We start from the raw sequence: 25020 nt of genomic DNA on the forward strand, positions 1-25020 counted from the left end.
GTCTTTCACTCTGATTGTACTGTACCTAGCACAAGGGGGCTCTGATCTCAGCTGGGAGCTCTAGGTATAAGCTGTATGGAATAGAATACAATAGAATAGGTGCTTCTGTCATACGAACAGTAAATAATTGGGAATATGACTAAATCTGTTTAAGCTGACCATGGGTTCCTTTTGTCTGTTGTTAGCCATATCTAGTAGGGCTATGGAATACTGGATTTGTACTAACCTTCGCAGCCTGGACAAGCTGTATTGTGCACTTGTTCCATGCCTCATACTGTTCTGCTCCTGACTGAACCAAAGCCTGTAGTTTGGTTGCTGCATTTCCGAGGAGCCTGGGAAGAAAATTATTTGTATTGTACATGTCTATAAACACACTCTATATTCACCACTGGTGAACTGTCATCTCTGCGAAAACGGCATGATGAGGTTTTGCTGAATTTAAACTGCTGCCTCCTTTTCTTAAGCTAAGAAGCCGATTTAGGTGGTTTTCTTATTTGTGATGAAAGGTTTGAATTCAAGGACTGCTTGGGTGTTAACCTTGGAAAAGTTCCTCCTCCGGCCCCTTTTGACTCACCTGGTTGCTCTGTGCCGATAGGCCTCTGCGTAAATGTCTGGTTTGAGAAAGTCCGTCTTGGTCCAGGCCTTACACTTTCCCGAGCCCACTGAAGACAGATAGGCGACGGAGGCAGGGATGGGCTGGCCGGAGTGAGCTGCTGCAAGGCACTTTACCAGAAACCTGACAGCAGGGGGACAGAATGGGTCCTCAGCTCGGTATGGTTCCAAAATTGCAGCATGTCCTGAAAGTGACCCCTGTTGAGGAGACCTGAGGCTTCTTGAGCTGAAGCCAGATGCAAACCCTGGGAAGTGTATTTGAATACATATTGGGTCATGGTTTGGAAACCTGGGGAGTTACTGTCAAAATGTAGGACCCTTTACCCTCTGGTATGAGGTGGGGAAAGAGGTTCCTCATTTCCCTGTCACAAGCTCCTGTCTCCTCCTGTGCATCCCCCCCGGACTGCATCAGATTTGACATCCAGCTAGCCAAGCAAGGCTGGACAGATCCTACACCCCGTGTTAAGCAATAACTCCTTTTGGCTGCTTAGTAACCCAAGCTGCTCCCCACTCCTCTATGGGAGCCAAGCACTCTGCCTCCATGGTGCACAGAGCCTGGGGAAAGAACATGGCTTTGCGAGTCGGGCTTAACTAGTGGACTTCAAACCTGGGTTGAATTTTAGTTTAGTTTTCATGTTAGAACACGCATCCTTAAAGAATCTGTTTGTTGCAGATGCAATAGGCTGCACTGGACCTGTTTGTTCTGTGCAAACTACTGCAAGGTGTCATGAGCCTCTCTGTGTGGTTAGGGAGGAGCAGTGAGTTCCTATGACCCGTCAAAAGTCTAAAATCCACCAATCAGTTAACAGGGATTTTGTTTTCTGTGTGCTGTTTGCAGCAACCTGATGTGATGGGCCTGGCTTTCCACAGGGTCTGTCTAATGTTTGTGTCCTGATGAATGTCTAGAATTGGTGTTGATATTGCTGTTAACAGGATTCCATCTGTGTGATAATTAGATAGTTCTCTTTAAAACTGCATGAGCCACAAAACTAGGATAGTTAAAGGCAATTTGTGTTTGGTGCATTTATCCCCTTAAAAAAAAAAACCTGCATAAGCATGAAAGATGTTGACATGAGAGCCCCAAATACTGAATCCAGGGGTGAAAGTAAGTTAGAGGACTTACTGGTACACCGGAGTCCTGAACAGGGGGCGTGGCCTCAACCGGAAGAGGCAGGGACTTGAATCCCTTAAATTTTGAGATGGTAAACTTGTTCCACTTAGACCAGGCTGTGGTCTGTTCCAGTGATGTTGTTTTCCTTTGGATACACGGTCTGCTAATTATCTGCAGTGGATAAAACGCAGGAAAGGTGCAGTGCTAACATCTAATTGGAGTAATGAAACATGCACTTAGCTAAAATGGGAAAAATCTAGTCCATGTCCCGAGAGAGCGAGAGAGCGAGATCCACCCCACCCCTCCTCCACTACCCACCCCCTGCGTTTGCTGGCAGTACCTGCAGCAATGCACAGACAGGACGGATGGTCATCTGGATTTAAAGGGCCGGGACTCCAGCTGCCGTAGTGGTGGCTGGGAGCCCGGGGCCCTTTAAACCACCCCTGAGCTACCAGCTGCAGAGGCGGCTGGGAGCCCCGGGGCTCGGGGGCGATTTAAAGGGCCCAGGACTCCAGCTACCGCAGCAGAGCCCGGGCCCTTTAAATCACTGAGGAGCCCTGGGGGCTCCCGGCTGCCACCGCTACCCCGGGGCTCGGGGCTCTGGCAGAGCTTTAAAGGGCCTGGGACTCTGCTGTGGTAGCGGCTGCCGGAGCCCCGAGCCCTTTAAATCCCCGCCTGAGCCCTGCTGCCTGAGCCCTGGGGTAGCGGCGGCGGGGCTCTGGCGGGGATTTAAAGGGCCCCAGGGCTCCAGCCGCCGCTACTGCCCCGGGCCTTTAAATCCCTGCTTGAGCCCTGCTACCCGAGCCCTGGGGTAGAGGTGTGTGGGGGGGCTCCGTCGGGGATTTAAAGGGCCCCAGGGCTCCAGCCGCTGCTACCGCCCCAGCCCTTTAAATCTCCTCCAGAGCCCTGCCACCGCTACCCCAGGGCTTCGGCAGCAGGGCTCCGGTGGGGATTTAAATGGCCCCAGGGCGGTAGTGGGGGCTGGAGCTCCGGGGCCCATTAAATCCCGGCCGGAGCCCCGCCGCAACTTACCCCAGGGCTTTAAATTGCTGTCTGGGAAAGCCGGTCCAGGTATGGCGCACCGGCTTGCTTTCACCTCTGACTGAATCTCTTTTTCCATGCACAGGGAGACAGACAGAAGCAGTGTGAGCTTCACCACCAAGTCCCATTGACGTGACTCAGCCTTGAGCTGGATGGACCATCTCCAGAAGCAATAGGCTACAGTACAGAGGTCATCTCTGAGTCCGTCCTGTCTGTGCATTGCTGCAGGTACTGCCAGCAAATGCAGTGGGTGGGTAGTGGTGGAGGGGTGGGGTGGATCTCGCTCTCTCGGGACGTGGACTAGATTTTTCCCATTTTAGCTAAGTGCATGTTTTATTACTCAATTAGATGTTAGCACTGCACCTTTCCTGCGTTTTATCCGCTGCAGATAATTAGCAGACTATGTATCCAAAGGAAAATAACATTACTGGAACAGACCACAGCCTGGTCTAAGTGGAACAAGTTTACCTTCTCAAAATTTAAGCTTAATTTAAAATTACCTTAAAAGGCAACAAATTCCATTGAAAACTCTTTCCCTAACTGTTATTGTGTGGAGGGGTATTTTCACTTCACCTCCCCGTGACAAAAATCTTGAGGTAGGTACAACATATCCAATCTGTTTACAAACCACCATCACCATGGAATCTCAAGACCCGGAGCAGTAGGGATGGACAGTGACTGTTTCTCCTCCTTTCCTGCCTGTGGGCGTGAAAACTGAATCATTTGTGAAATGGGTTTGATTTGGGCATGCATTATAGGAAAACTGTTGATGTCCTTAACTGCTTTGGAGAAGATGCTGTAGGGAGTGAGAGGACTCGGAGGCAGGTTATTACACAAACAGGAATGAATAGTTACCTGGCAGTCTGCAGGAACAGAACTGTGTTTTCCCCTTCGTAAATACAAGAAGCGACTAATTTAGTATACAAAAAAGGGAGTCCACTCAGCGCAGAGTAACCATGTCCTCCACAGGCTCTGAGACAGACCTCCGCCCCAGCCGTGCAGTAGTCTGTAATTATGGCTTTAAGGCCTGAAGTAAGTGCATGAAGCTGTATAAAGCAGACACATTGTTAACAGTGAAGGAGTTTGGCCTTTGGCCACACAATTTCTGTGATGAAGGCCATTAAAAGTTTATAAAAAGCTAAAGTACGGTATTCTCTGGTAAGTCTGACTACTTTAGTGTGGGTCCTCTGGCTGCAGGCAAACTCAAGGGCCTGATTTTTGTCCACTTGTGTCCTTGCAAATTTGCACATGCTCACACCATGTACGCTTTTTCTAAACCATGCTGCCTGGTGATTCATAGGCTAAGTCTACGTGGCCCCACAGTTTGGGCTATGGGCATGTGACTTGCAGCATTCCTACACTGTAACTCTCTCACGTGGAACGAAAAGGTAGCTAGTTTGCATTAACTTAGTCCTGTTTGAAGAGGAGTGCATTGATACAAACTAGATCCCTTTTAATTCATGCTGCAGCATTCACATGAGGGAGTCTCAGGCTCCAGCTTCCTTATTTCTCTGGGGTGTTTAACCTCTGCCCCTTTTCCCCAAGGCCCCATGCCTGGTCTGCCTCTTTCCGCTCCGCCCCCACCTCACCTCTTCACGCCTTGTTCCCCCTACCCTGAGCGCACTCCTCACCCCAATTTACAGGCACTCACTGGTTTTCCCCCCAAAGTTACATACTGGTTCTCAGCCCAGAATAGTTTTGCCAACCCTCTAGGATTGTCCTGGCGTCTCCAGGAATTCAAGATTGATCTTTAATTAAAGATTGATATGTGATTAAACGTCCAGGAATATGTGCAACCAAAATTGGCAATCCTAGCCCAGAAGTTAATTTTTTGAGAGTGTGGAAAGACTGAAGTAAATCTGAGCCACGTTGATCTGTCGGATCATTAAAACAATGTTTTCTCAAGCTAAAAAAACCTTTCAAATGCTGTCTCTTGCATGCAGATAACTCTGGATGTCCAGATCTGAGTTGTAATCTCTCTGTGGGCCTTGGGCAAATAATTTAAGATCCTAGTGGTTCAGTTTCCCATCTGTCTAGTGGGGTGCTTTGTAAATTATTTGTGAGATCTAGGGATTAAAATGCACAGTGTGTGCAAATAATGGTAATGATTATTTTATTATTTTTGTTGCAAATTACCTCAGGTAGTGAATCAAAATTCCCCTGTTTGATCTCGGTGTATCCTTTGTTGTAGAACTCATTCACGAAGGCATTCATGAAATGAAAGGCATAGGCTGTTGCTAGCAGAGGTAGTAGCTTCTGTTGCTGAGTCTGGTAGTCTAGGATTTTTGCCTCTGGGTCACTGTAGGAAGATGATTTCTGATTATAAAGTATGGAAGGCTGTGGACAGCAATTATTATTAGTTTAGTTTGAAATGCCTTTGTAATCTAAAAAGAAAAGGAGTACTTGTGGCACCTTAGAGACTAACCAATTTATTAGAGCATAAGCTTTCGTGAGCTACAGCTCACTTCCTCAGATGCATATCGTGGAAACTGCACTGCAGTTTCCACGATATGCATCTGAGGAAGTGAGCTGTAGCTCACGAAAGCTTATGCTCTAATAAATTGGTTAGTCTCTAAGGTGCCACAAGTACTCCTTTTCTTTTTGCGAATACAGACTAACACGGCTGTTACTCTGAAATTTGTAATCTAAGGAGCCCAAGGTATTTTTGCTTTGCAAGCAGGCTCCTCTGGTCTGAAAGCAGCTCACAAACTGACCAACTCCTGCCAATGTTTCTGTAATAAAGGCACAGAAGGTTAAAGGTGCTTCAGCAAAATTTCTTCTTCAACTGGGGGAAAGAATAATCGAAAATAGAAGTGGAAAAGCCCTAGCAACAGCAACAACTTCATTACACAGAGACACACACTTACAGATTGTCTGGTGTTATTATTAGTATTAATAGTCCAATCCAAATGGTCAAACTTCAAAAGCTCTCTTGAATACAGAATGTGTATTTTTTAATGTGCACTGTTAGATTAAAGATTATAAAAGTATATAATACCTATCCTTTGGGTCAAACCCTGCATTTCTTATGAAAATATTTGGACCTTACTGCTTTTTTTAATAGTCTAATTTATTCTTCACTTTTTTCTGTGTTTAGTTTTTGCCCAAAATTGAGCTTGCCCGTGAAACTGAACTAGTCAGCTTCCTATTAGCAAACTGGTGCAGTGTTTGAGTTGCACATTTGAAGGAGACTTTGTTTTCACTGGAATTCTAAAATAAATCAATCAATCATGAAAGTATTTAAAGTTTTGGGTCTAAGTCAATTGTACAATAGCCATCTAACACAGTCATTACACAGGGACTTATAATGCTAATAAAAATTCTACAATGTAGCTATTCACTAGGGACAAAGTGGGTGAGGTAATATCTTTTACTGGACCAACTGTTGGTGAAAAAGAGAAACTTTCGAGCTACACAGAGCTCTTCTTCAGGTTTGGGAGTGACATGGCTACACCAACACTGCATTCACTAGCGAATCAGTTTAATGTCTCATCCACTAATAGAATGGGACTGAAGAAGAATTCTCTACCCCATCAGTGTTTTTTTCAAGATTCTGCTGGATTATGTAATCATGAAGGAAGGCCAATCAGGGAGAAGATAACAAGTGATCTTTCCTGGCTGTTGGAGTATATAAAGCTTGGGTCTTATCTCAGACAGTAATTGTGAATGGGGTCTCCTGGGATTTGGCTGAAAAGTTGTTAGTGTGAATAGCGATGGAAGATGTTAATTTCCTTCCTCAAATAGAAAGGTGAATAAACTGATGACACGATGATGAGATCACGTGTGAAAGGAGACAGGAATAAAAGCATAAAATAGAGAAGGGGGGCACAGTGTGACACTGCACCTGTCCCCCTTGTTTATCTGCATGCCATTACCTAGGGTTCAACTTGGACTGCCGGCGAACCACAGAATATCTGATGGCGATGGTGCAGGCCCTCAACAGCATGGGTATAACTTCAGTCCAAAGCATCTGAACACGTGTCACAATCATGGTCAAGTAGTTAATCTTATCAGACCCTTGTTTCACGTAGGTGCCATCCGGTAGAACCTAGACTTTGAAATACAGAGTAATAAAACAGCACCCATGGAGGGCAATAGTTGTCTTTAGTAAAATAGATGGTTCTGTGGTCATTTTGTATTGAGCAAAATGAACATGGAGCTAAATATTCCAGTATTTAAGGGATAAAGTACCCATTTTAAGATACACATGCTCTTTCTTCTGCTGACACTAATATATTTTGCCTGCATCATAATCTTTATCACAGCAGTTCCCAAACTGTGGGTTGTGACCCCAAGCGGGGTCACTCCATCAGCGGATGAGGTTGCAGCAATCCTGCATGTGTGGAGGATACCATTTTACAAAATGGTGTTCTCCACACGGCACAGCCATACGTGTGAGGTCATGCTGCATGGAAGATGCTATTTTGCTCTACAAAATGGCACCTTCCATGCAGCATGACTTCACACACACACCGTGCGTGTGGGAGGTCACACTGTGCAAAGGATGCCCTTTTGTAAAGCAACATGGCATCATCCATGCAGCATGATCTTGCGTGTAGGGTGTGTGCAAGATCAGGCTGCATGGAGGCTGCCATTTTTAAATGGCGCCCTCCATCCTGTCTGGGGCTGCGGGAAGCAACACATCTGAAAATGGGGTCATGCAGGGCGCATGTTTGGCATGTAAGGCACACGCTGCCTTAACCGCTAACTTGTAATTCCTGATGTACAGAGTACATTTAGGATACAGGTAAATTCCACCCTCATCTACAATTCCCAGTGAGTTCAACTGAAGTTGCATGCATATCTGAGGATAACATTTTTCCATAACTCTAGATGTTTTTGGATCTGCTTGAAGTGTTTGTGATTTAATGCATCACGTACCTGAGAGAATCTGCTCAGCATGTTTTCTCTGGGAATATTAATGTTCTGCAGCATGAGATAGCCATTGTCAATGTGTTCAAAATTCATTTTGGGACCGATGTCTCCCACAATGACCCCTAAGGAATGGGAAGATGGATCCTGTTTACTTCCATTGGAACTTTGTTTTTCTTAGTACTTCAATAGGTTTGTAGATCTAGCACAAGTTAAAATTCAACTCCCTGACCCTTCCCTTGAAGAAAACTTTTCCCAGGGTGCGAGGGAGGTAACTGAATCTCAAAGGGCTGTCTGCCTACCTTACCTATCTACTGATTTATAGGTGCTGCCTGGGGACCAGGGTTCAAATGTTAATACCAAAAATGGTTACAGCAGCACAGCTAGGAGCCTTGACATTTCACAATTGAAAGTAGATTTAGGCTGAAGCTGCCAAAGGGCATTACCAATGATTCTTCAGTTAAAGGGCTTGGGGGAATTATAGCTATGCTGGGTCAATGTTTGACAATTGTAAACACTGCTTGTGACTCCCCTGAAACTTCAGGAATATCTTTATAAGTACTTGGTGCTACATTGGGACAGTTGTCAGGTGTCCATGTAGAACTATTCAAAATTCCGGCCCAGTGTTTAGAAAATATGTTGAGAGTGAACTAGACAAGGTAACTGAAGCATCACTGTAGGATCTGGAGTAAATTACCTGGCACAGGTGAATGGTCACAAAGGCTGCGGATCTGCAGGATGAAGGCATGCAAACCACAGCACTTTCCTTTAATATACAACTGGGCAAAAACCACAGCGTGGGTTGCTGATCTGCCCACTAGAAGGAGAAAGAATACCAGGTTTCTCTAAGATTAGATACAATAAATGCTTTTATAGTTCAATGCAGCAGACATTGGTTCTGTTTGACGTAACACATGTAGTAGTCGATAGTGAATGGTTCCTCGAGAAAGATGTGATCTAGTGGATTGAGCAGGGACCTTAGGAGCCAGGAAGTCCCTGAGTAGTTCTCCTAGCACTGTTCATTTTCTGGATTATCTTGTGCAAATCACTTAATTCTCCTGCCTCAGTTTCCCTTTGAAATGAGGAGACTCATCTACGTAAATAGTTAATGTTCATACAGGTCCTAGAATATTTAAGATGCTATTGAAGTGTGAAGTATTTTGTAGTAATTGCCTTGGGTTCTGCAGTTGTATGTGGAACGTGCCATCCTCAAACCAAGGGGAACCTGAGACACTGGCTTGTGAGTATAGGTTCTGATACTCTGCACTTCTGTAGCTTTCCCGACATTAGTGAATTTTTCCTCTCAACATCCTGCACAGGGGGTACTGGGTGTGTTATCCCACTGTTACAGATAAGGAAACTAGCACAAGAAATGAATGCCCTGATCCCACGGCTCCTGGTTCCATCCTTCTCTGTAATCAGAAAACTATTCCTTCCTTCCTTCCACATGCAGACTGAGGGGACAAAACCCAGTCCTTTCGCTGGTTTCTAATTTCTAAAGGTACTTTGGGAAAGCCTGCCACCTGCTGGTAGCAAACTGATCGCAGGGTTAATTGTGATCTGTGAGTACCTACGCAGGGAGAAGACATCAGCCACTTGTGATATTGGGGACTGTGGCTTTTAGGGCTGAGCTTCTCAGACAGATGCTGGTTGGGGTGTGGTGAAGCTCTTGTTAAACACAGTCAAGGGGAACTGGACACAGAATAAAGCAGAGCTCTCGCAAGCACCTTAAGCACTGAGTGATCACTGCACACCACAGGAGGGAGCCCTTTGCTACAGCAGGCAAAGAGTCTGTATTTCCACAGGTTTCAGAGTAACAGCCGTGTTAGTCTGTAGTCGCAAAAAGAAAAGGAGGACTTGTGGCACCTTAGAGACGAACCAATTTATTTGAGCATGAGCTTTCGTGAGCTACAGCTCACTTCATCGGATGAAGTGAGCTGTAGCTCACGAAAGCTTATGCTCAAATTGGTTCGTCTCTAAGGTGCCACAAGTCCTCCTTTTCTTTTTGTATTTCCACACTGCATTTGGAGGTGTGCTTGCAGCATGTGTAGATGTACACGAGCTAGCTTCACTCGAGCTAGCAAGAGTATCAACAGCAGTGAAACCATGGTACCGCGGAGTAGCCAACCGAGTGAGTACCCAGGGTTCCAGGCAGGACTGAACTGCCCATGCTGTAGCCCATGTTACTGCAGCTTCACTGCTCTGCTACCCAAGTGTGCGAGGTTAAAGCTATCTGAGGTGTGTCTATACATGCTGCAATCACATCTCCAGTTGCCGTGTCGACTTACCCGAAGGCTTAACAAGATCCACTTGCTGGAAATCGAAGCTAGAAATTTTTAATTGGAGTTAGGGTGAAATGTTTAACAGTGGGGGGATAATTAACCTCTGGAACAACTTACCAAAGGGGGTGATACATTCACTATCACTTGAGTCTTTAAACAGAGACTGGAAGTAACTCCAAGATCTGTTTTAGTTCAACCACAAGTCACTGGGCACACAGTGTCACTTGGAGTAGAGAAGAAGGATTCCCTGCATAGCAGGAGTCACTGGGTGGATCTCTCTGGCCTGTGCTGTGCTGGAGGTCAGTCTAGATGATCATAATGGTCCTTTTTGACTTTTAAATACATGAATAAATATTTACAACAAGTGGCTCACCCAGTCACAAAGCTCAGCTTTAAAATGTAATCCTAATATGTTTTAGGGAGTAAGCAAAGGCAGCTCTGACACCCACATGCCAAGTTAAGTCGGGGAGCGGGAGGGGAGAGTGACTGAATGGTGCAGACTAGGAACACTAGAGTGTAATTCTGAGTTTGGTACTTACAGTCTCCAGGCCACCACTTCATTGCAGAGATCTTTGGTGTATTCAGTGTAAATTCCTGAGTGGAAATGTCAAAAACCGCTGTTGTCTCCAAACCCCGAAGAAATGTCCCTGCACAAAGATAAATGGACATAATCCCTCAGTATGTCAGAAGGGTCATCTGAGAGACAGACACCACATCCTTGAGGCCTCACTGAAGAAAAGTGACACAGGACCTCTGGTAGATCGTTAGCTCTCCCTTCCTACCAGGCCCCTTCCTCTCAGAGAAGGATCTGCCAGAGACTGTGCATTCAGTGCAGGCCCTTGCAGCTGTCTCCATAGGATATTTAAGGCTGGGCCTAATCTGTTGGCTTCTGGAGTCTTTTTACACTACCGTTTTTTCCCCTGAGTTAACTTGCAGTCGTTACACCTTTTTGGAAGCTAGTATGGACACTCCCCAAATGTTGTGGTTTACTCTCTGGCTTGGAACCCAGCCTGGTGAGTGCTACCCTAAAACCCATCTCCCAAGCACATCTACCTTTGATGTAACCTGGCAAATCCCTCTCCCAGGAATAGAAAACGTATAACCAAATATATCCCCCCAACCAACTCCTGGGATGAGGGTGACCCTCTTGGATGCCTGTTTTCTGGCACCCAACTGCAAGTCTTCCCCTTCCACCACCTGAACTTTTCAGAATCAAAAAGCAAAGCTCAGCTTCCAGCAGACTTTCTCTGACACTCATTTTTTTCCTGCCAGCTCTATAAAGCGAGAAAGGCTTTTCCTCTTCCTTTGGGACTCTCGTGCAATCCGCAGCTGAACATCTCCACAGCCTCTAAACTCAAGTCTCTGAAATTTGTTGGGTGGGAGCAGCTGATTGCCCCAAAGGGCGTCTCATGTTGTAAACAATCTTTGGCCATATCCTAAGATGAAGTCCATAAGGCTGAGCCAATTTACACCAATTGAGCATCCGGGCCAGTGTTTTTCTTCCTAAGGAAAAGCTACATTTTCTCTGTAGACTTACCATGTCCCAATTCAGTTTGAGCATAGGTTCCTATAATGTGGTATTTGTCAGCAGGTGGGATCCACTTGGCAATCTGTTCATCTGTTCCCAGGGCCAAGATACTGTTCTTAAAGACTCTGTGGACGTTAAATGCTAGGTCTCCTCCAAGTGCCCTGGAAGGAACGTACGGACAGTATTCTGCATGAGTGCTAGTTCCAAGAATATGGTTAATGCAACCGGCCCAATGCATAAGGCATTTTTAAAAAAACTTCAGCACCTACCAGTTCTGAGTTCCCATTGTTACTGACCTTTTGAATGAATTTTGTAACAGAATGCATCTACACAGGAAGTGCGAGAAAAATAATCCTTCAAAGCTGGTTCTGTTTTGTCTTTAATAGCATACCTTGCTTGAGAGTTATTTGTTTGATGATTACACCTCCCTTGTCTTTTAATTGGCAATGTGGAAAGGTGTTCTCTCTTTTCGGATCAGCTTAGTAGTATTGAACTGAGATTCTAAAAAACACCATCCAACCCCTAAACTTTCTTTGATTTTTATTAACCCTTTCTTCTCTTTTCCCCCTTTCATCTTTCCTCTTCCTTCTATTTAAATCACAACCAAAAATACTGAATATCACTGATTTCAGCTGGAATGGACTGAGCTGCATCTGCTGTCACTTAGGACTTAGACAACTTTGAACTTACCTAACTTTTTTTTAAAAAGTCTAGTCAGTTCCTCTGACAACATGCCAGCCATCTCAACTGCATGGTGCCGTCCCAGAATGGTGCATTCTAAGATTCTGCAGCCCATAGGAATTTAGATAATCTCATTTCAGTAGCACATGGTGAAAATTTCTCTTTTGTAAAATATTTAATTATTTGTATAAAATAGAAACAGTGAGAAGAAGTAGAAGGAGTCTGAAGTGCCTTCCTTCTGGAGTTTCTCCTTCTGCACAGAAGGTAGCTCACGTTTTGTCACATGTGGAAATCTTTGCTCAGCGGAGCTGATTAATCTATCTCCTTAGATCATTCGCAACCCCTTGTTTTACTGCAATGCCACCACAGGCACCTCTGTTAGAAACTGTTGGACACCTGTTCTCTTTAATAAATGATCATCCCCTTCCTGTTATACAGGACCTTGGAGAGCTTCAAGATCATCTAGGGTGGGGCAGAAGAAATGTGTGTAAGGGAATGGTTGAAGGAAGATTGCACTGCACAGTAGTGATACACGCTTTAGCTAGCTAGCTAGGAATATACATTATTAAAAATGAATTTTCAAAACAGGTTGTAGAGATACTTGCCACTGTTTCACTATCTCTGTCATAAACATACAGCTAAGGGTAGCATAAAATCCCTCCTTTACCTGTACGGGGTTAAGAAGCTCAAATAACCTGGTTGGCACCTGACCAAAAGGACCAATAAGGGAAGAAGATCCTTTCAAATCTGTGGGGGGAGGTTTTTGTTTGTGCCCTCTTTGTTGTTCTCTCTCGGACAGAGAGGGACCAGGGCAGGAAAAAAACATCTCCTAAAACCCTACCTGAAATAAGCATCTAAGATTACAAAAATTGTCAGTAATAGCAAGGAAATGCGTTAGATTATCTTTTGTTTTAGCTTGTGAATTTTTCCTACGCTAAGAGGGAGGTTTATTCCTGCTTTTTGTAAATTTGAAGTTGAGCCTAGAGGGGAATCCTCTGTGTTTTAAATCTTATTACCCTGTAAAATTACCTTCCATCCTGATTTTATAGAAGTGCTTCTTTTACTTTTTTCTTTATAATAAAGTTCTTCTTTTAAGAACCTGATTGGTTTTTAGTGTCATAAAAACTCAAGGGTCTGGTCTGTGCTTACTTGGTTAACCTGTTGGTTGGTATATTATTCTCAAGCCTCTCCAGGAAAGGGGGTGTAGAGGTTTGGGGGGATATTTTGGGGAAACAGGAACTCCAAGTGGTCCTTTTCCTGAATCTTTGTCTAACTCACTTGGTGGTGGCAGCAATACTGTCCAAGGACAAGGAAGGATTTGTGCCTTGGGGAAGTTTTTAACCTAAGCTGGTAGAAATAAGCTTATGGGGTCTTTCATGCACATCTGTACCCCAGAGTTCAGAGTGGGGAGGGAACCCTGACAATCTCCAGCACTGTGAGGCCCTTTGAAGAACTTGCCATGTGATTATATATGAGATGCAGGCTAGGGACTCGGTCCTCCTGCAAGGTACTCAGCCCTGTTTCAACAAAGCACTTATGCACACGCTTAACTGGAAGCACATGACTGGTCCCATTAATGTAAATGGGGAAAGGGGCCTGATGAAAGCAGATGTGGTGGGTTATCATCAGGGTGCTGATTAGTTATTTTCTTATTTTCTGGTTGGGGAAAGCCGCTGGTTATTTTGTCATTGCATTTAAAAATTCTATCAAAGGAGCCCAGAGCCCAGGGTAGCAGCTTTCCTCCTTTATGCATATAGCTAAATAAATACACGAACCAAACATTTTTTTATTAAAAAAATGGAACTTATCCAACAACTTTGTAAATTCCCTGCCTTTTTCATGAATTCAAAAGCTGAGCTGCAGTGACTGTTTGCAAACCACGTTGTCAGATTGTCGTACTAGTGGCCTTTCACTGGAGTAGCGTTTTATCCTACGGAAGAGACTTAAGAAGTCAGTTGGGACGGCATTCTCTGGTTTCAACTGTGGGGATGAGAACCTTTCATGGGGAATCGGAGTTATCAGTCCAGGCCTCATGCCACCACCTCGCGGGTAAATGCTGACCTTCCACTCGCACATTTCAACTCGGAATTTTTAATATGTTTCTGGTTGTTCTTGTGGATTGTTTAAAAGGATCATGTGAGTTGGGAGCCTGGCCTGAGTTCTTCCAGGCCACATCTGTCTTCACAAGCAGCACCCGTGGGAAGGGAGTGTGAAAGGACAGTGCGAGGAAGCTGGATCTGCTGCCATTTCCAGTATGCTGAGTCACCTTTATTACTCTGCAGGAGCAGCTGTATACTACTTCTTGAGTGGTTCCCTTGGAGTTTTATACCAATGTTTTTCTTTCCTCTGAGGCAGAGTGCTAAAGTAAAAATCTGTAGCATGCTTGTGGGGGAACCCCTGTTAATCTGTCCATTAACAGTTGCAGCCTCCAGCCTCTTAACTGGGGTGTGTGTGATTTAAGCAGATTTTTTTTTAAAAGAAAAATAATAACAATATTAAAGCCATTACCTGTAGCAGTACTTAATTTCAGGCCTGTTTTCAGTCCATCCCATTTGATGCATCTTCTCTTTGAGGTGGACAGACTTTCTGACTGCTGCTTCATACCTCTCATTCTGGCTCTGAAAGTATTGGTTTTCTCTGCTAAAGCCGGGGTCACTGTGGATAACTGCCTCTGTAAAACAGAACAGGAGAGCTCACTCCGCGGTAATACAGCTTGGGGTCCTCTGCCCCAATATGATTAGTCTCTCAGCAAACCCTGAGCTGTGTTTGAAAGCAAGCTGCAGCCATGGAAAGCTTTACCACGGTGTTGGCTGCCCACAGGGAAAGCCTCACCTGGCAGAGCTCTCTGCAGACAACCCTGGTCCCAGCATCTATTTCGGGTGACGCAGAGCTATGTGATCTACACAGGCAAGGATTCGACCTGATCAAACTCACAGAATCCCCCTCTTCCCTTCACAGCTTAATTTTAGTGATCTGTTTTCCAGCCCTCCTTCGCATGACAAGGCCAGAAACCTCCTCCAGACCACACATGCTCCCGCTCTGGCCCCCTCCTTGGCATTGGCACGGCTGTAGGCTTTGTTTGCAGCCAGGCTACCTCCAGAGTCCTGTCTGCATGGTGAGTACAAGCGGTATGGTAACCTGGTCATGACATGCTCGTTTGACACGGCTACCACACCACATTGTATTGTGTCCACACAGCCGGTGTTTCGTAACACAACCCTGTATCCAACTGTGTTTGCCTGCCCACCCATACCATGCTGCGTCACTGTCTTTGTGTCAGTGCATCCTGGGACTACCCTGGCCACTGTCCCATACTGCCTCAGCTGGGGGACAGTGCCCAGGGGACATGTGCATCATGTGGAGCAATGCACTCTGGGATCCCAGCTCTCTATGCAGCAGGGTAGGAAGGACCAGTCAAATCAGTTGCCTACTTGTAGTTAGGGAGTGTGACAGTCAGGGTCCAGACACCCCTAGGGGAGAACAGGGGTGTCAAGGTTCCTTCCCCACTCTGAACTCTAGGGTACAGATGTGGGGACCCGCATGAAAGACCCCCTAAGCTTATTCGTACCAGCTTAGGTTAAAAACTTCCCCAAGGTACAAACTTTGCCTTGTCCTTGAACCGTATGCTGCCACAACCAAGCGTTTTAAATAAAGACCAGGGAAAGAGACCACTTGGAGACGTCTTCCCCAAAAATATCCCCCCAAGCCCTACACCCCCTTTCCTGGGGAAGGCTTGATAAGAATCCTCACCAATTTGTACAAGTGAACACAGACCCAAACCCTTGGATCTTAAAAATGATGAAAAATCAATCAGGTTCTTAAAAGAAGAATTTTAATTAAAGAAAAGGTAAAAGAATCACCTCTGTAAAATCAGGATGGTAAATACCTTACAAGGGAATCAGATGCAAAACACAGAGAATCCCTCTAGGCAAAATCTTAAGTTACAAAAAGACACAAAAACAGGAATATACATTCCATCCAGCACAACTTATTTTACCAGCCATTAAACAAAAGGAAATCTAACTCATTTCTAGCTAGATTACTTACTAACTTAACAGGAGTCGTGAGGCTGCATTCCTGATCTGTTCCTGGCAGAATCATCACACAGACAGACAAACCCTTTGTTCCCCCCACTCCAGATTTGAAAGTATCTTGTCCTCTCATTGGTCATTTTGGGTCAGGTGTCAGCTAGGTTACCTCAGCTTCTTAATCCTTTACAGGTGAAAGGGTTTTGCCTCTGGCCAGGAGGGATTTTATAGCATTGTATGCAGAAAGGTGGTTACCCTTCCCTTTAGATTTATGACAAGAGGTCTGAACCCCAAAGAATAAGCAATTGAATCAACTGGTTGCATACAACGTTGTGTATCACAATATGTTGAGTACAGTCCTTTATGAAAGCTTGTAATGTTCTGAACTTGATGGTCATTGTGAAATATGTATACAGACCGGGGTTTTGAATCTATGACCTTTAGTACAATTTCAAATGCACCTCCCAGCCTAAAAAACTGCAGAGCGGAGCCAGCTAGAGACTTGATCCAGTCAGAACAGCTACAGAAGCAGATAAAGCAGGGACCTTTGGCCCTTCAGAGAACTATCGGCCATTTTGACTGGACTGTCTTTACTCTGTGCTGACTGGCTGTTTGCTCCAACCTGCTCCCTCGGGGTCGCTGCATCTCAGCTTTCCCTCCCCAGCTGCCCCTTCTACCCTGCCCTCTCTTCCCCTTCTCTTCTCTTTCCATTTAGTTTATCCCTAACCAACCGTACCACTCTTTCTCCCAAAAATCATGGAACAACCCTGCTCCCTGGCTGCTGGGGAGGGGGCGAGGGGATCCCTGGAGCTCTGAGCCCCCACGGGTGGTGGGGGCTCCAGAGCTGCCAGCCACCCCACAGCTGCCCAGCCCCTTCCCTTTTTGTCCCTTTTACATTTTTAGTAAAAGTCAGGGACAGGTCACAGCTTCTGTGAATTTTTCTTTGTTGCTTGTGACCTGTCCCTGACTTTTACTAAAAATACTTATGACAAAATCTTAGCCTCAGTTATATGTTTTGCCTAATTTATTGCACCCTACGAAGTCACCCAGGGATTTGGAGGAGGAAAAGTGGGGTGAAAAGTTTGGTGTAAATTTGTGTAGCTTCAGTGGTGTTAGACTGACTTACACCAGCTGAGAACCCTGGCCTCACACCTCTCTCTTTCTTAAAGCCCCTTATGACATTTTCTTTGCTTTAATTTTTTATTGCTTTATCTGAGGAGATGGTTCCTCACTGGGTATAAGAGTCACCACTGCAGAGAAGAAACAGACATAACAGGGACATGGAAATGTCTCTCTCATCCAGAAAGCATCAAGTCTTTTAAAGGCCACTCACCTACTGCCCTCCGTGTCCTGGTGTTGTCAGCACCTCCATCCAATATGGTAGTGAGCCTCTCCACACTGAAGGAGGCAGTCTGCCTTTCAGCTTGAAGGTCGGGATTCACATCTCTGCTACCAGAGCTCCTGAAATAGCCACTCCTGTTCCACTGGGCCATCTGAGATTGCTGGAATCCCAGAGAACAGATGGTATGAATTAGTCTGTCAGCCCTCGAAAACCCAGGTGAGCATCCCCTATGGCAGCATTTTCATTACCTACTTGCAAGTCTAGAGCTGGTCTTACAACGAGGATGAATTATGCTTAGTTCAGTTCAGAGGACTGATGCTATTTTGCTGGATTTTTCTGATAATGTGGTGTTTTGTGCAACCAAAAGAACTGTAAAGGCACCAGCTGATTGGCTTCCACTAAGCAGATACTAACTCAGCCTGGCAAAATCCTATGTATGCAGGGTAGGCACTTTCTTTTCCCCCAGTGAATTGGCAAATAGAATACTGTATGTTTTCTGTTACGGGCATCCATTATCAACACAAAAGGTGCAGGAGTAGATATTGTCCCCAGGCAGGTAAATTTTCATGAGAATTTAATAGAATATGCGGATCTGCGTGACTGTTTAAACCCCACCATATGGCAGCATAGAATGATGATGTTTAGGACACTTGATGGCACATGGTCATCCTGGATTAGAACTCAAAATGTAAGAGTTTAAGGAAAGAGATTCCTGTTACGTTTTACTTTAAAAATTCCTATCAAAACTACTCTTCCTTCCCCATCCCCCATTCTAAAGGTCTCTGGTAGTGTTTGATTGCAACATTGCGGGGAATGCATAGGCAGGTGTGAACACAAGCAACTGACCTGACTTCACCTGCTCCCAGAGATCCAGTTCCAGGACGGCAGCTATAGGGCATACACTGGATAGCAATTTGAAAAGCTCCCTTTACACGGCCACAACATATCTGGAGCAGACTCACAATTCCTCCGCTGCACGTTGAACGGAAAAAAGGGCCATAAACAGTCTCTTACCCTTAGAACAGAAGTTCTTCCCTTAAAACTATCCCACTCCTCTTTCTGGAGAAAGTCAGGGGGAGAAAAGGTCACTAGGTTCTGGTTTTTACCTGGTTAACGTCCCCTATCCAACATGTTGCTTATTAACCCTGATAGGTAATGACTGACCAAGAAGTAGGCTTCCTGACTACTTAACACAATTAAGCACAGTTGTAGCTGGGACACTTTTGTTTTGTTTTTTAATTAGATGCATGTGTTGATAGTACTTTAATTTAGGATTGAGATTAAGCTGTTTAGAAGAGTTGCTGAAAAATAAGGATTTAATGACTGCAGAATCATTTAATTCAAGGGAAAGGAAAGGAAAATTGAATATGCTCTTTCAATTAATTGCAGTTATGCTCTCAGACACTCTCTGATACTTTCTAGTTCAACCACATGTCACTGATGCAGGAATCACTCGGTGAAATTCTGTATCCTGTGCATCCTAATGGTCCCGTCTGGCTTTAAAATCTGCCTACATGTAACCGTAACTCTATCCACACGTACAATTCTATTGCTGAGTAAAAGGATCCCCAGTTCAGCCGGAGTTGATGAGAGGCTGTCTGGCTTCATAAGCCTATCTGTCATTCCGAGACATTGCAATTTTCGAAGCCCTGAGCAAGATGGATCTTAACTCCTGGCATGATCTTAAGGCATTGAATTCAGGGTCCGCCTGTTATTGTCTAGGCATAGAAACGTCGCTCAAACCAGAGCTTCCCAATAAAACAAATGTAATCGACTGCCCTTGCTGTACAGTGAAAAGCAAACGTGGCAGCTTAGAGGTAACCAGTAACCATCCGCTTCATGCTCCTACTTTGGTTTAGCTGCCCTTCATTCACCATGCAAACACGCACACTCACCTACCTTCCCCTTGGCAGCCATTAGAGGGAAAGTTGCATCTCCAGTCGAGTCCCAACTTCCTCAGCAGCTGACTGCACACTCCCTTCCCCAGGACGCTCCGTGTCAGGCTTTGTCATTAACTCCTTGTTGTGCGGACGCTGGCTGCTGTGCACCGCCAGTGACCTCTAGTGGGTGGCACCTCACATCTGCTCCACATCTGCAGTGAACAGAAGGGCTGACCCCAAGCACTCACAACACAGGCATCTCCCCCCAAAACTCCAGGCGGTTGATTTTTAAAAATGGTTTTGTTTTTGGTTGGCCCGCTGACTATTCACCCCTTTGGGGACACCCCAGCCCTGCAACGTGTGTGGGTGTGAGATCGTTTTGGGGTGGAAATTCAACGTAAATGCGCACACACAAACACAGGCCTGCTCCTTAGCTGCGTGGCGGGGGCTCCTGTCCCTTCCCCTAGCCTGGGGGTGGCAGAGCTGTCTCTCTGTCCCCTTCCATGCCCCCCAGCCCCGTCACTCTCTCCTTCCTCCAGCCTCGAGCTCCTGCCCCATCACCCCCTTCTAGCTCCCTCCGTCTCAGACCCTCACCTGCTCCCTGGCCCTCCCACTCATATTCCCTTTTCCCTCTGGCTTCTGCCACATCACCATCTCCCTCCCGCTCCCTCTCTGCCCCCCCAGTATTTCTCCCTGTCCTGCTCAATTCTTCCACCTTCTACCGTTCACAGATTGTAAGGCCAGGGGGGACCATTACGATCGTGCAGCAGAACACAGGACTGCACCCCAGGGTGCTTCCCCCAGGTACTCTCTATCCCTGCCCCTTCCCAACCACATTTTCCCTTTATATCACCTCACAGGGCCGCCCCGCCTCCCGGCAGCATAGGGGCTAGCCATGTTTGCTGAGGGCCGGCAGATACACGCTCTCTCAACCCACCTACTTTGTCTGGCATATGTTGCCCTCGGGGTCTCTCTGACACACTGGCATATGACAGCTCTGGGGGCCCGAGCATGCTGCAGGCTGTGGCAGCGTGCAGCCGGTGAGGGAAAGGGAACTGTCTCTGAAGCAGTGTCGCACTCCCTACTGTGCTAGGCGGCTGAGTCTTCTCCCATGCAGGCTCTGTGTCGCAGCCACCTCCATCATGGGCTTCTGGGTGTGGTGACAATGTGGGGCAGGTGCTAGAAAATTAGCGGCATCATTAGTGAGAGCAGGAAGGCCAGACACTGTTTCAATGCCCCTGCCCCCAGTTACGTGTGCAGCAAAGGCAAAGTCTGGATTGAAGGTGGGCAACAGAGCTTCGTTGAAGGGCCTCTTGCCAGTGAGAAGTTGTCCCCACTTCAGATCTCCATTGCCCCGCCCAGAAGTGGGCAGACAGGAAAGGAGGCGACAGGAAATATTGAGGGGTCACTATTTGTTTCACAAAAGCAAAAGCGTAAAGTTTTGGTTTGAACTGCATGGCAGACACGGAGATTCAGCGGTGAACCATTGCTAATGCAACAGGAGACTGTCTGAGAGCAAAGATCTGTGTGTGACTGAAGGACCCTGGAAGGCAGATTTACTCTGACAATAGAACACTTAATATTTGCTTTATCCCTCGCTGTCAATAATTCACTTTAGAGTAAGGCAAATAGGCAGAAGCAAAATAGGTTTTGATACTTTTATAGTATGCACTTGTGAAAATCCTCTTAGGCATGAAGAGTGCATTTGGGAAGACACTCAAAGGAGATTTTTGTTCAGTCCCCCTCAGACAGTTCCTAAAGGCAATGCTTCTTCGGATACCTCTTTAAAAATGGGTGTGGGCCAGGAGCTGTGTGGGTGCTTTTGCTAATTTCATTTAAAATGTTTCAGTCTTTTCAGTGAAAATGAAAACTTGCCATTTTCATGATAAAAATGTAAAAAGTTTCTCTGCAGAATTGGTGACATTTTGTCTGGGTCCTTCCTTTTCTTTCTATATGCCTTGGTATCTGAGGGAGTCTGAAAACTTGACTATTGGTTTCCTGAAAGCAATGGTGCCCTTGACATAGTTTGCTAAATTCATGGGAAAATCTGTTTCTTCATTTGAAAACTGAGAGTTACAAACAGCCCCAGGAATCTGTTACATGGACGCCTACGGGCTGAAGATAACAATGAAGTTTAGTTCTCTGCATCTTGTTCTGATTGTAACAATTACAAGAGAGATTGTAGATGTGTATGTTGGTGTCAAAAAAAGACTGAAACTGAGCATAGCTACAGAAATTACTGCCCCCCCCAAAAAAGACTTGACTCCTAAAGATCAGGTTCATGTATAGATCTTATTCTATTTTTTGTTTGTTTTCTTGTTGTTTTATTTTTGCCCAAATATGGTGGAATTTAAACCAAGTCAGCATTCAAATTCAAAATGGCCTCATTCCTAATAATATCCAAGACCACAGGTATAGTTTTTATTTGTGATTATTATTACAATTGCAAAGGTTAAGGGTTTCTGATTCTGTTTACACAACAGTTTTGAGATGCTGTAAGTGTGGCAAGTTTTTGAAATAACTGTATTTTTAAAATTTGCTTATAACTTAAATATATTCAAGACTTAAAGTGAATCAAAAATTGCTACCATTACAAATGACTGCTATTTAGACATTCTATATGGAGTTTTGTGAAATGTGAAACACTGATGACTTGACTGTTTGGTTAAGTAATCAGAGAGCAGTTTTCAGGAGAGATAAACCATGCAGAATCCCTGCTCTTCCCCTCAGCTCCCATACACAACCAGAAGATTTTGGTGTCACTCAAAAGTAATTTGAAATAAACATGACAGTGCATAGGTAAAGTTTTTAAAAGATGCTTATCATCCCTTTTAGTGTAAAGAAGGGGTTAGTTTTGACAGCTCTGCTATGCATTTACATACTGAAGAAACATTAGTACAGTAATTTGCCAAGCTGTACCCTAACATGATTAGAGCAAGAGTGGTTAATCCGCTGTGTTTAAGACCCAGTAGCCTGTGACTCTGCAGAAGTTCAAATCCCTCATCCAGCAATTTACCGCCATTAATAATTTTTCATTAAAAATCTAGGATTTTGTTTAAAACTTTTAAAAATATTTGTTACTGGATCCTAAAACTGGGTTTTATGCATGTTATTTAGCAGAGGCATCATACGCTATCTACCAAGATACCCAACAACAGCAAAAAGAAGAAAGCTCTCGCAAACCAGCTTCAAAAGAGCAAAGAGAACTGCGCCTTTAGAAAAATTCCCCAAGAACAGCTGTTTTGGGGGGTAGCCAGGCCATGGGTAAGTGACAGCCACACTACAAATGGTCTATAAGTGGAGGCTGAAAATGGCAACAATTTTTGTGGCAGCATTGTAATGTTTAAAGTCAAAAAGGTTTTTAGCATAATTTCCACCGAAGGCATCATTATTTGCAAATCCAGTAACGAGCTGCTTGGGTGACTGCCCCAGAAAGAGATTTTCCTGGTTACTGATGTGACTGCTGGCTGGAATATTAAATACTGTCATCCCCAGTCAGTCCCCAGGGCGCTTTGCGTTGGCTGTCATTCGAGCCTCTGCATGTCCCCAAAGGACCCCTGGAGCCGCTTTCAGACGATCCAGAAAGAGAGTCGCGGCACTAAATATGCACTTTATAATTCTGACCGGCATTCCCACTCATGAGGCAAAAAGTGTCTTCGCTATGTGTGAGTTTAATTTTCACATCCACACCGTTCAGCAGCATTTTTTCTTGAAAAATGAAATTGTGGAGTAAACCCCCTGCTACCCACACCAGCCAGGTGGTGTTCTCGTGAGTTCCCTCTGTGTCTTCCTGAAACCCTCTGGGGGACACCTGCGTAGAGAAGATTTCATTGTGGTAGTTTAAAATCAATTCTATAAAGGCTTGGTAAGGGTAAGCATTGTTGTCTGGCTGACAGCCAGCTGGTAAAAAGGGTGGCCATGGGGCGATCCTGGCACTGTCATCAATGTCTGAACCGTCTTCTTTTGCTGTCTTGCAGCGTGTGCACTGCAAAGTGTTGCTGAGGTCTAAGTGATGGTCCCTGTGTCCTGAAACAAAACGTTCTCGAGGGGCATTCACCGTTAAAGCAGCCGAGGTCGCACCTCACCAGAAAAGTGATTCTCAATACTGGTTAGATTAGGGGCTATTTGAAATAAATCCAGCTGGGATTCAGCACATTCTTCAGGACCGCCATGAATTAAAGCTGTGTTGTGTTTTCAACAGGGGTTCTCAAGCTTTTACTTTCTGGGGCCCCTCCAACATGCTATAAAAACTCCACAGGCCCACCTGTACCACCATAACTGCTTTTCTCCATCTAAAAGCCAGGGCCAGCGTTAGGGGGTAGCAAGCAGGGCAATTTTCTGGGGCCTGCACAGGCTTCAGCTTCAGCCCCAGGTGGTGGGTTTCAGTGCCCCAGGCTTCATCCCCATGCAGTGGGCCTTCGGCTTTCTACCCTGGGCTCCAGTGAGACGACTTCTGGCCTGCTTGGCAGCCCTCCGGAAACCTGCTCGTGGCCCCCCCAGGGAGTCTATATCCCCTTTATCATGATCTATGGTCTTCTTCTTCGGACGGCTTTCACATTTGTCTGCGATGGCTTTAGGCAGCTTTCCTTTTAAAGGGCATGGGAGGGCCTGTAAATGGACGCACAACGCTGCTCTTTTTCTCCTAATCACTACTAGACCAGAGCCTCCCTGTTGCATGTACGTGCCTTCCTTGTGTGTAATGGCACTAGATATGTGGGTCACTTCATTTTTGGTTATATGTTTTGCATCCATTTTCATGTGAGTCTTAATAATTTCTAGTCCCTGTCTCAGAATCAGCCCAGCTTTTCTAAAAAGACTGTGGAATATCCAGTCTAACTCAGCCCCCTACATAACAGGTAATCCCTGATTATCCTAATAGGGCATAACCAGCCTGGGCCTTTTAGTAGTTCTTAAACAAAGAGGGGTCCCCATCATTTTTTATGGTCACTGTCCCTCAACTTTCCCAAAGTGCAGATGACATTGAATGATCAGCTTTCCGAACGAAATGAAATGTTTTTATTCTGGTCTGTCTTTATTTCCGTAGTGATGTGCTGCTTACTCCAACGAACATAATGCAGTTTGCCATGTATGATAGTGATAAATTCATTGTTGCTGCCACAGATGTGAAAGCAACAGCAGACATAGCAGTCCCCAATTAACTGATGCCCCTTATGATTCAGGTACTCTTAGGACGTGATCTTAAAAAGGATTGTGTTCACTTTATTTTAAAACTGCCCGTCTAGACCGTTTTCCACACAGCCAGCGCGTTAGAACTGTTAACATCGGTCGGTCGCCCGCTGTGGTAACTTCGGTTGTAACTGTGTATAAAAGCCTGCCTCATGTTGCGGTACCAATAGGTGCTGTGGGATGTAAAGTACCCCCACATCTTTCGTTTTAAAGTGCTGTTAACCCTCTCCACGACCCCCACTTTAACTTCATTATTGATAACAAAACAGTATGTGCCCGGTTGTGTTAACAAATTCTTTAAAGCTTTGTTTACAAATTCTTTTCCACAGTCCATCTATAATTTTTGACTTGATTGAAAATAGTTTTAAATGCCCTCGTCACCTCTTTTTGGTTTTATCCTTTAGGGCTTCCACCCAGGTGTATTTAGACAGGATGTCTTTCATCATTAAAATGTAC

At 45.2% G+C, this 25020-nt stretch overlaps 1 protein-coding gene and 1 long non-coding RNA gene across 5 annotated transcripts in view; one reads left to right on the forward strand and one right to left on the reverse strand.

Moving 5' to 3' along the window:
* ACOX2 (acyl-CoA oxidase 2) overlaps nucleotides 1-19512 on the reverse strand; it is a 30837-nt gene extending 11325 nt beyond the window's left edge. The window contains exons 1-13 of one of the 4 annotated variants that reach the window (XM_084633670.1): nucleotides 19397-19418; nucleotides 18344-18469; nucleotides 17489-17657; nucleotides 14636-14798; nucleotides 11456-11607; nucleotides 10458-10565; nucleotides 8334-8453; nucleotides 7646-7761; nucleotides 6640-6812; nucleotides 4901-5063; nucleotides 3620-3810; nucleotides 575-736; nucleotides 227-332 (exon numbers count right to left, since the gene is read on the reverse strand). In XM_084633670.1, the coding sequence (XP_084489796.1) occupies nucleotides 227-332; nucleotides 575-736; nucleotides 3620-3810; nucleotides 4901-5063; nucleotides 6640-6812; nucleotides 7646-7761; nucleotides 8334-8453; nucleotides 10458-10565; nucleotides 11456-11607; nucleotides 14636-14798; nucleotides 17489-17648 (1614 nt within the window). In that variant the 5' untranslated portion in view covers nucleotides 17649-17657; nucleotides 18344-18469; nucleotides 19397-19418. Of the gene's footprint in view, nucleotides 1-226; nucleotides 333-574; nucleotides 737-3619; nucleotides 3811-4900; nucleotides 5064-6639; nucleotides 6813-7645; nucleotides 7762-8333; nucleotides 8454-10457; nucleotides 10566-11455; nucleotides 11608-14635; nucleotides 14799-17488; nucleotides 17658-18343; nucleotides 18470-19392 lie in introns of all 4 variants that reach the window. The other 3 variants (XM_084633669.1, XM_084633671.1, XM_084633672.1) reach the window with 3 other exon arrangements.
* Nucleotides 17649-23772, forward strand: LOC311523558. The gene is made up of 3 exons (XR_014712364.1): nucleotides 17649-17713; nucleotides 22495-22641; nucleotides 23355-23772. It is a non-coding gene; the product is annotated as an uncharacterized lncRNA (long non-coding RNA).
* The last annotated feature ends 1248 nt before the right edge of the window (nucleotides 23773-25020 follow it).

This window comes from Lepidochelys olivacea, assembly GCF_965140295.1.
Source record: "Lepidochelys olivacea isolate rLepOli2 genome assembly, chromosome: 7".
In the NCBI taxonomy this organism is placed as follows: domain Eukaryota; kingdom Metazoa; phylum Chordata; order Testudines; family Cheloniidae; genus Lepidochelys; species Lepidochelys olivacea.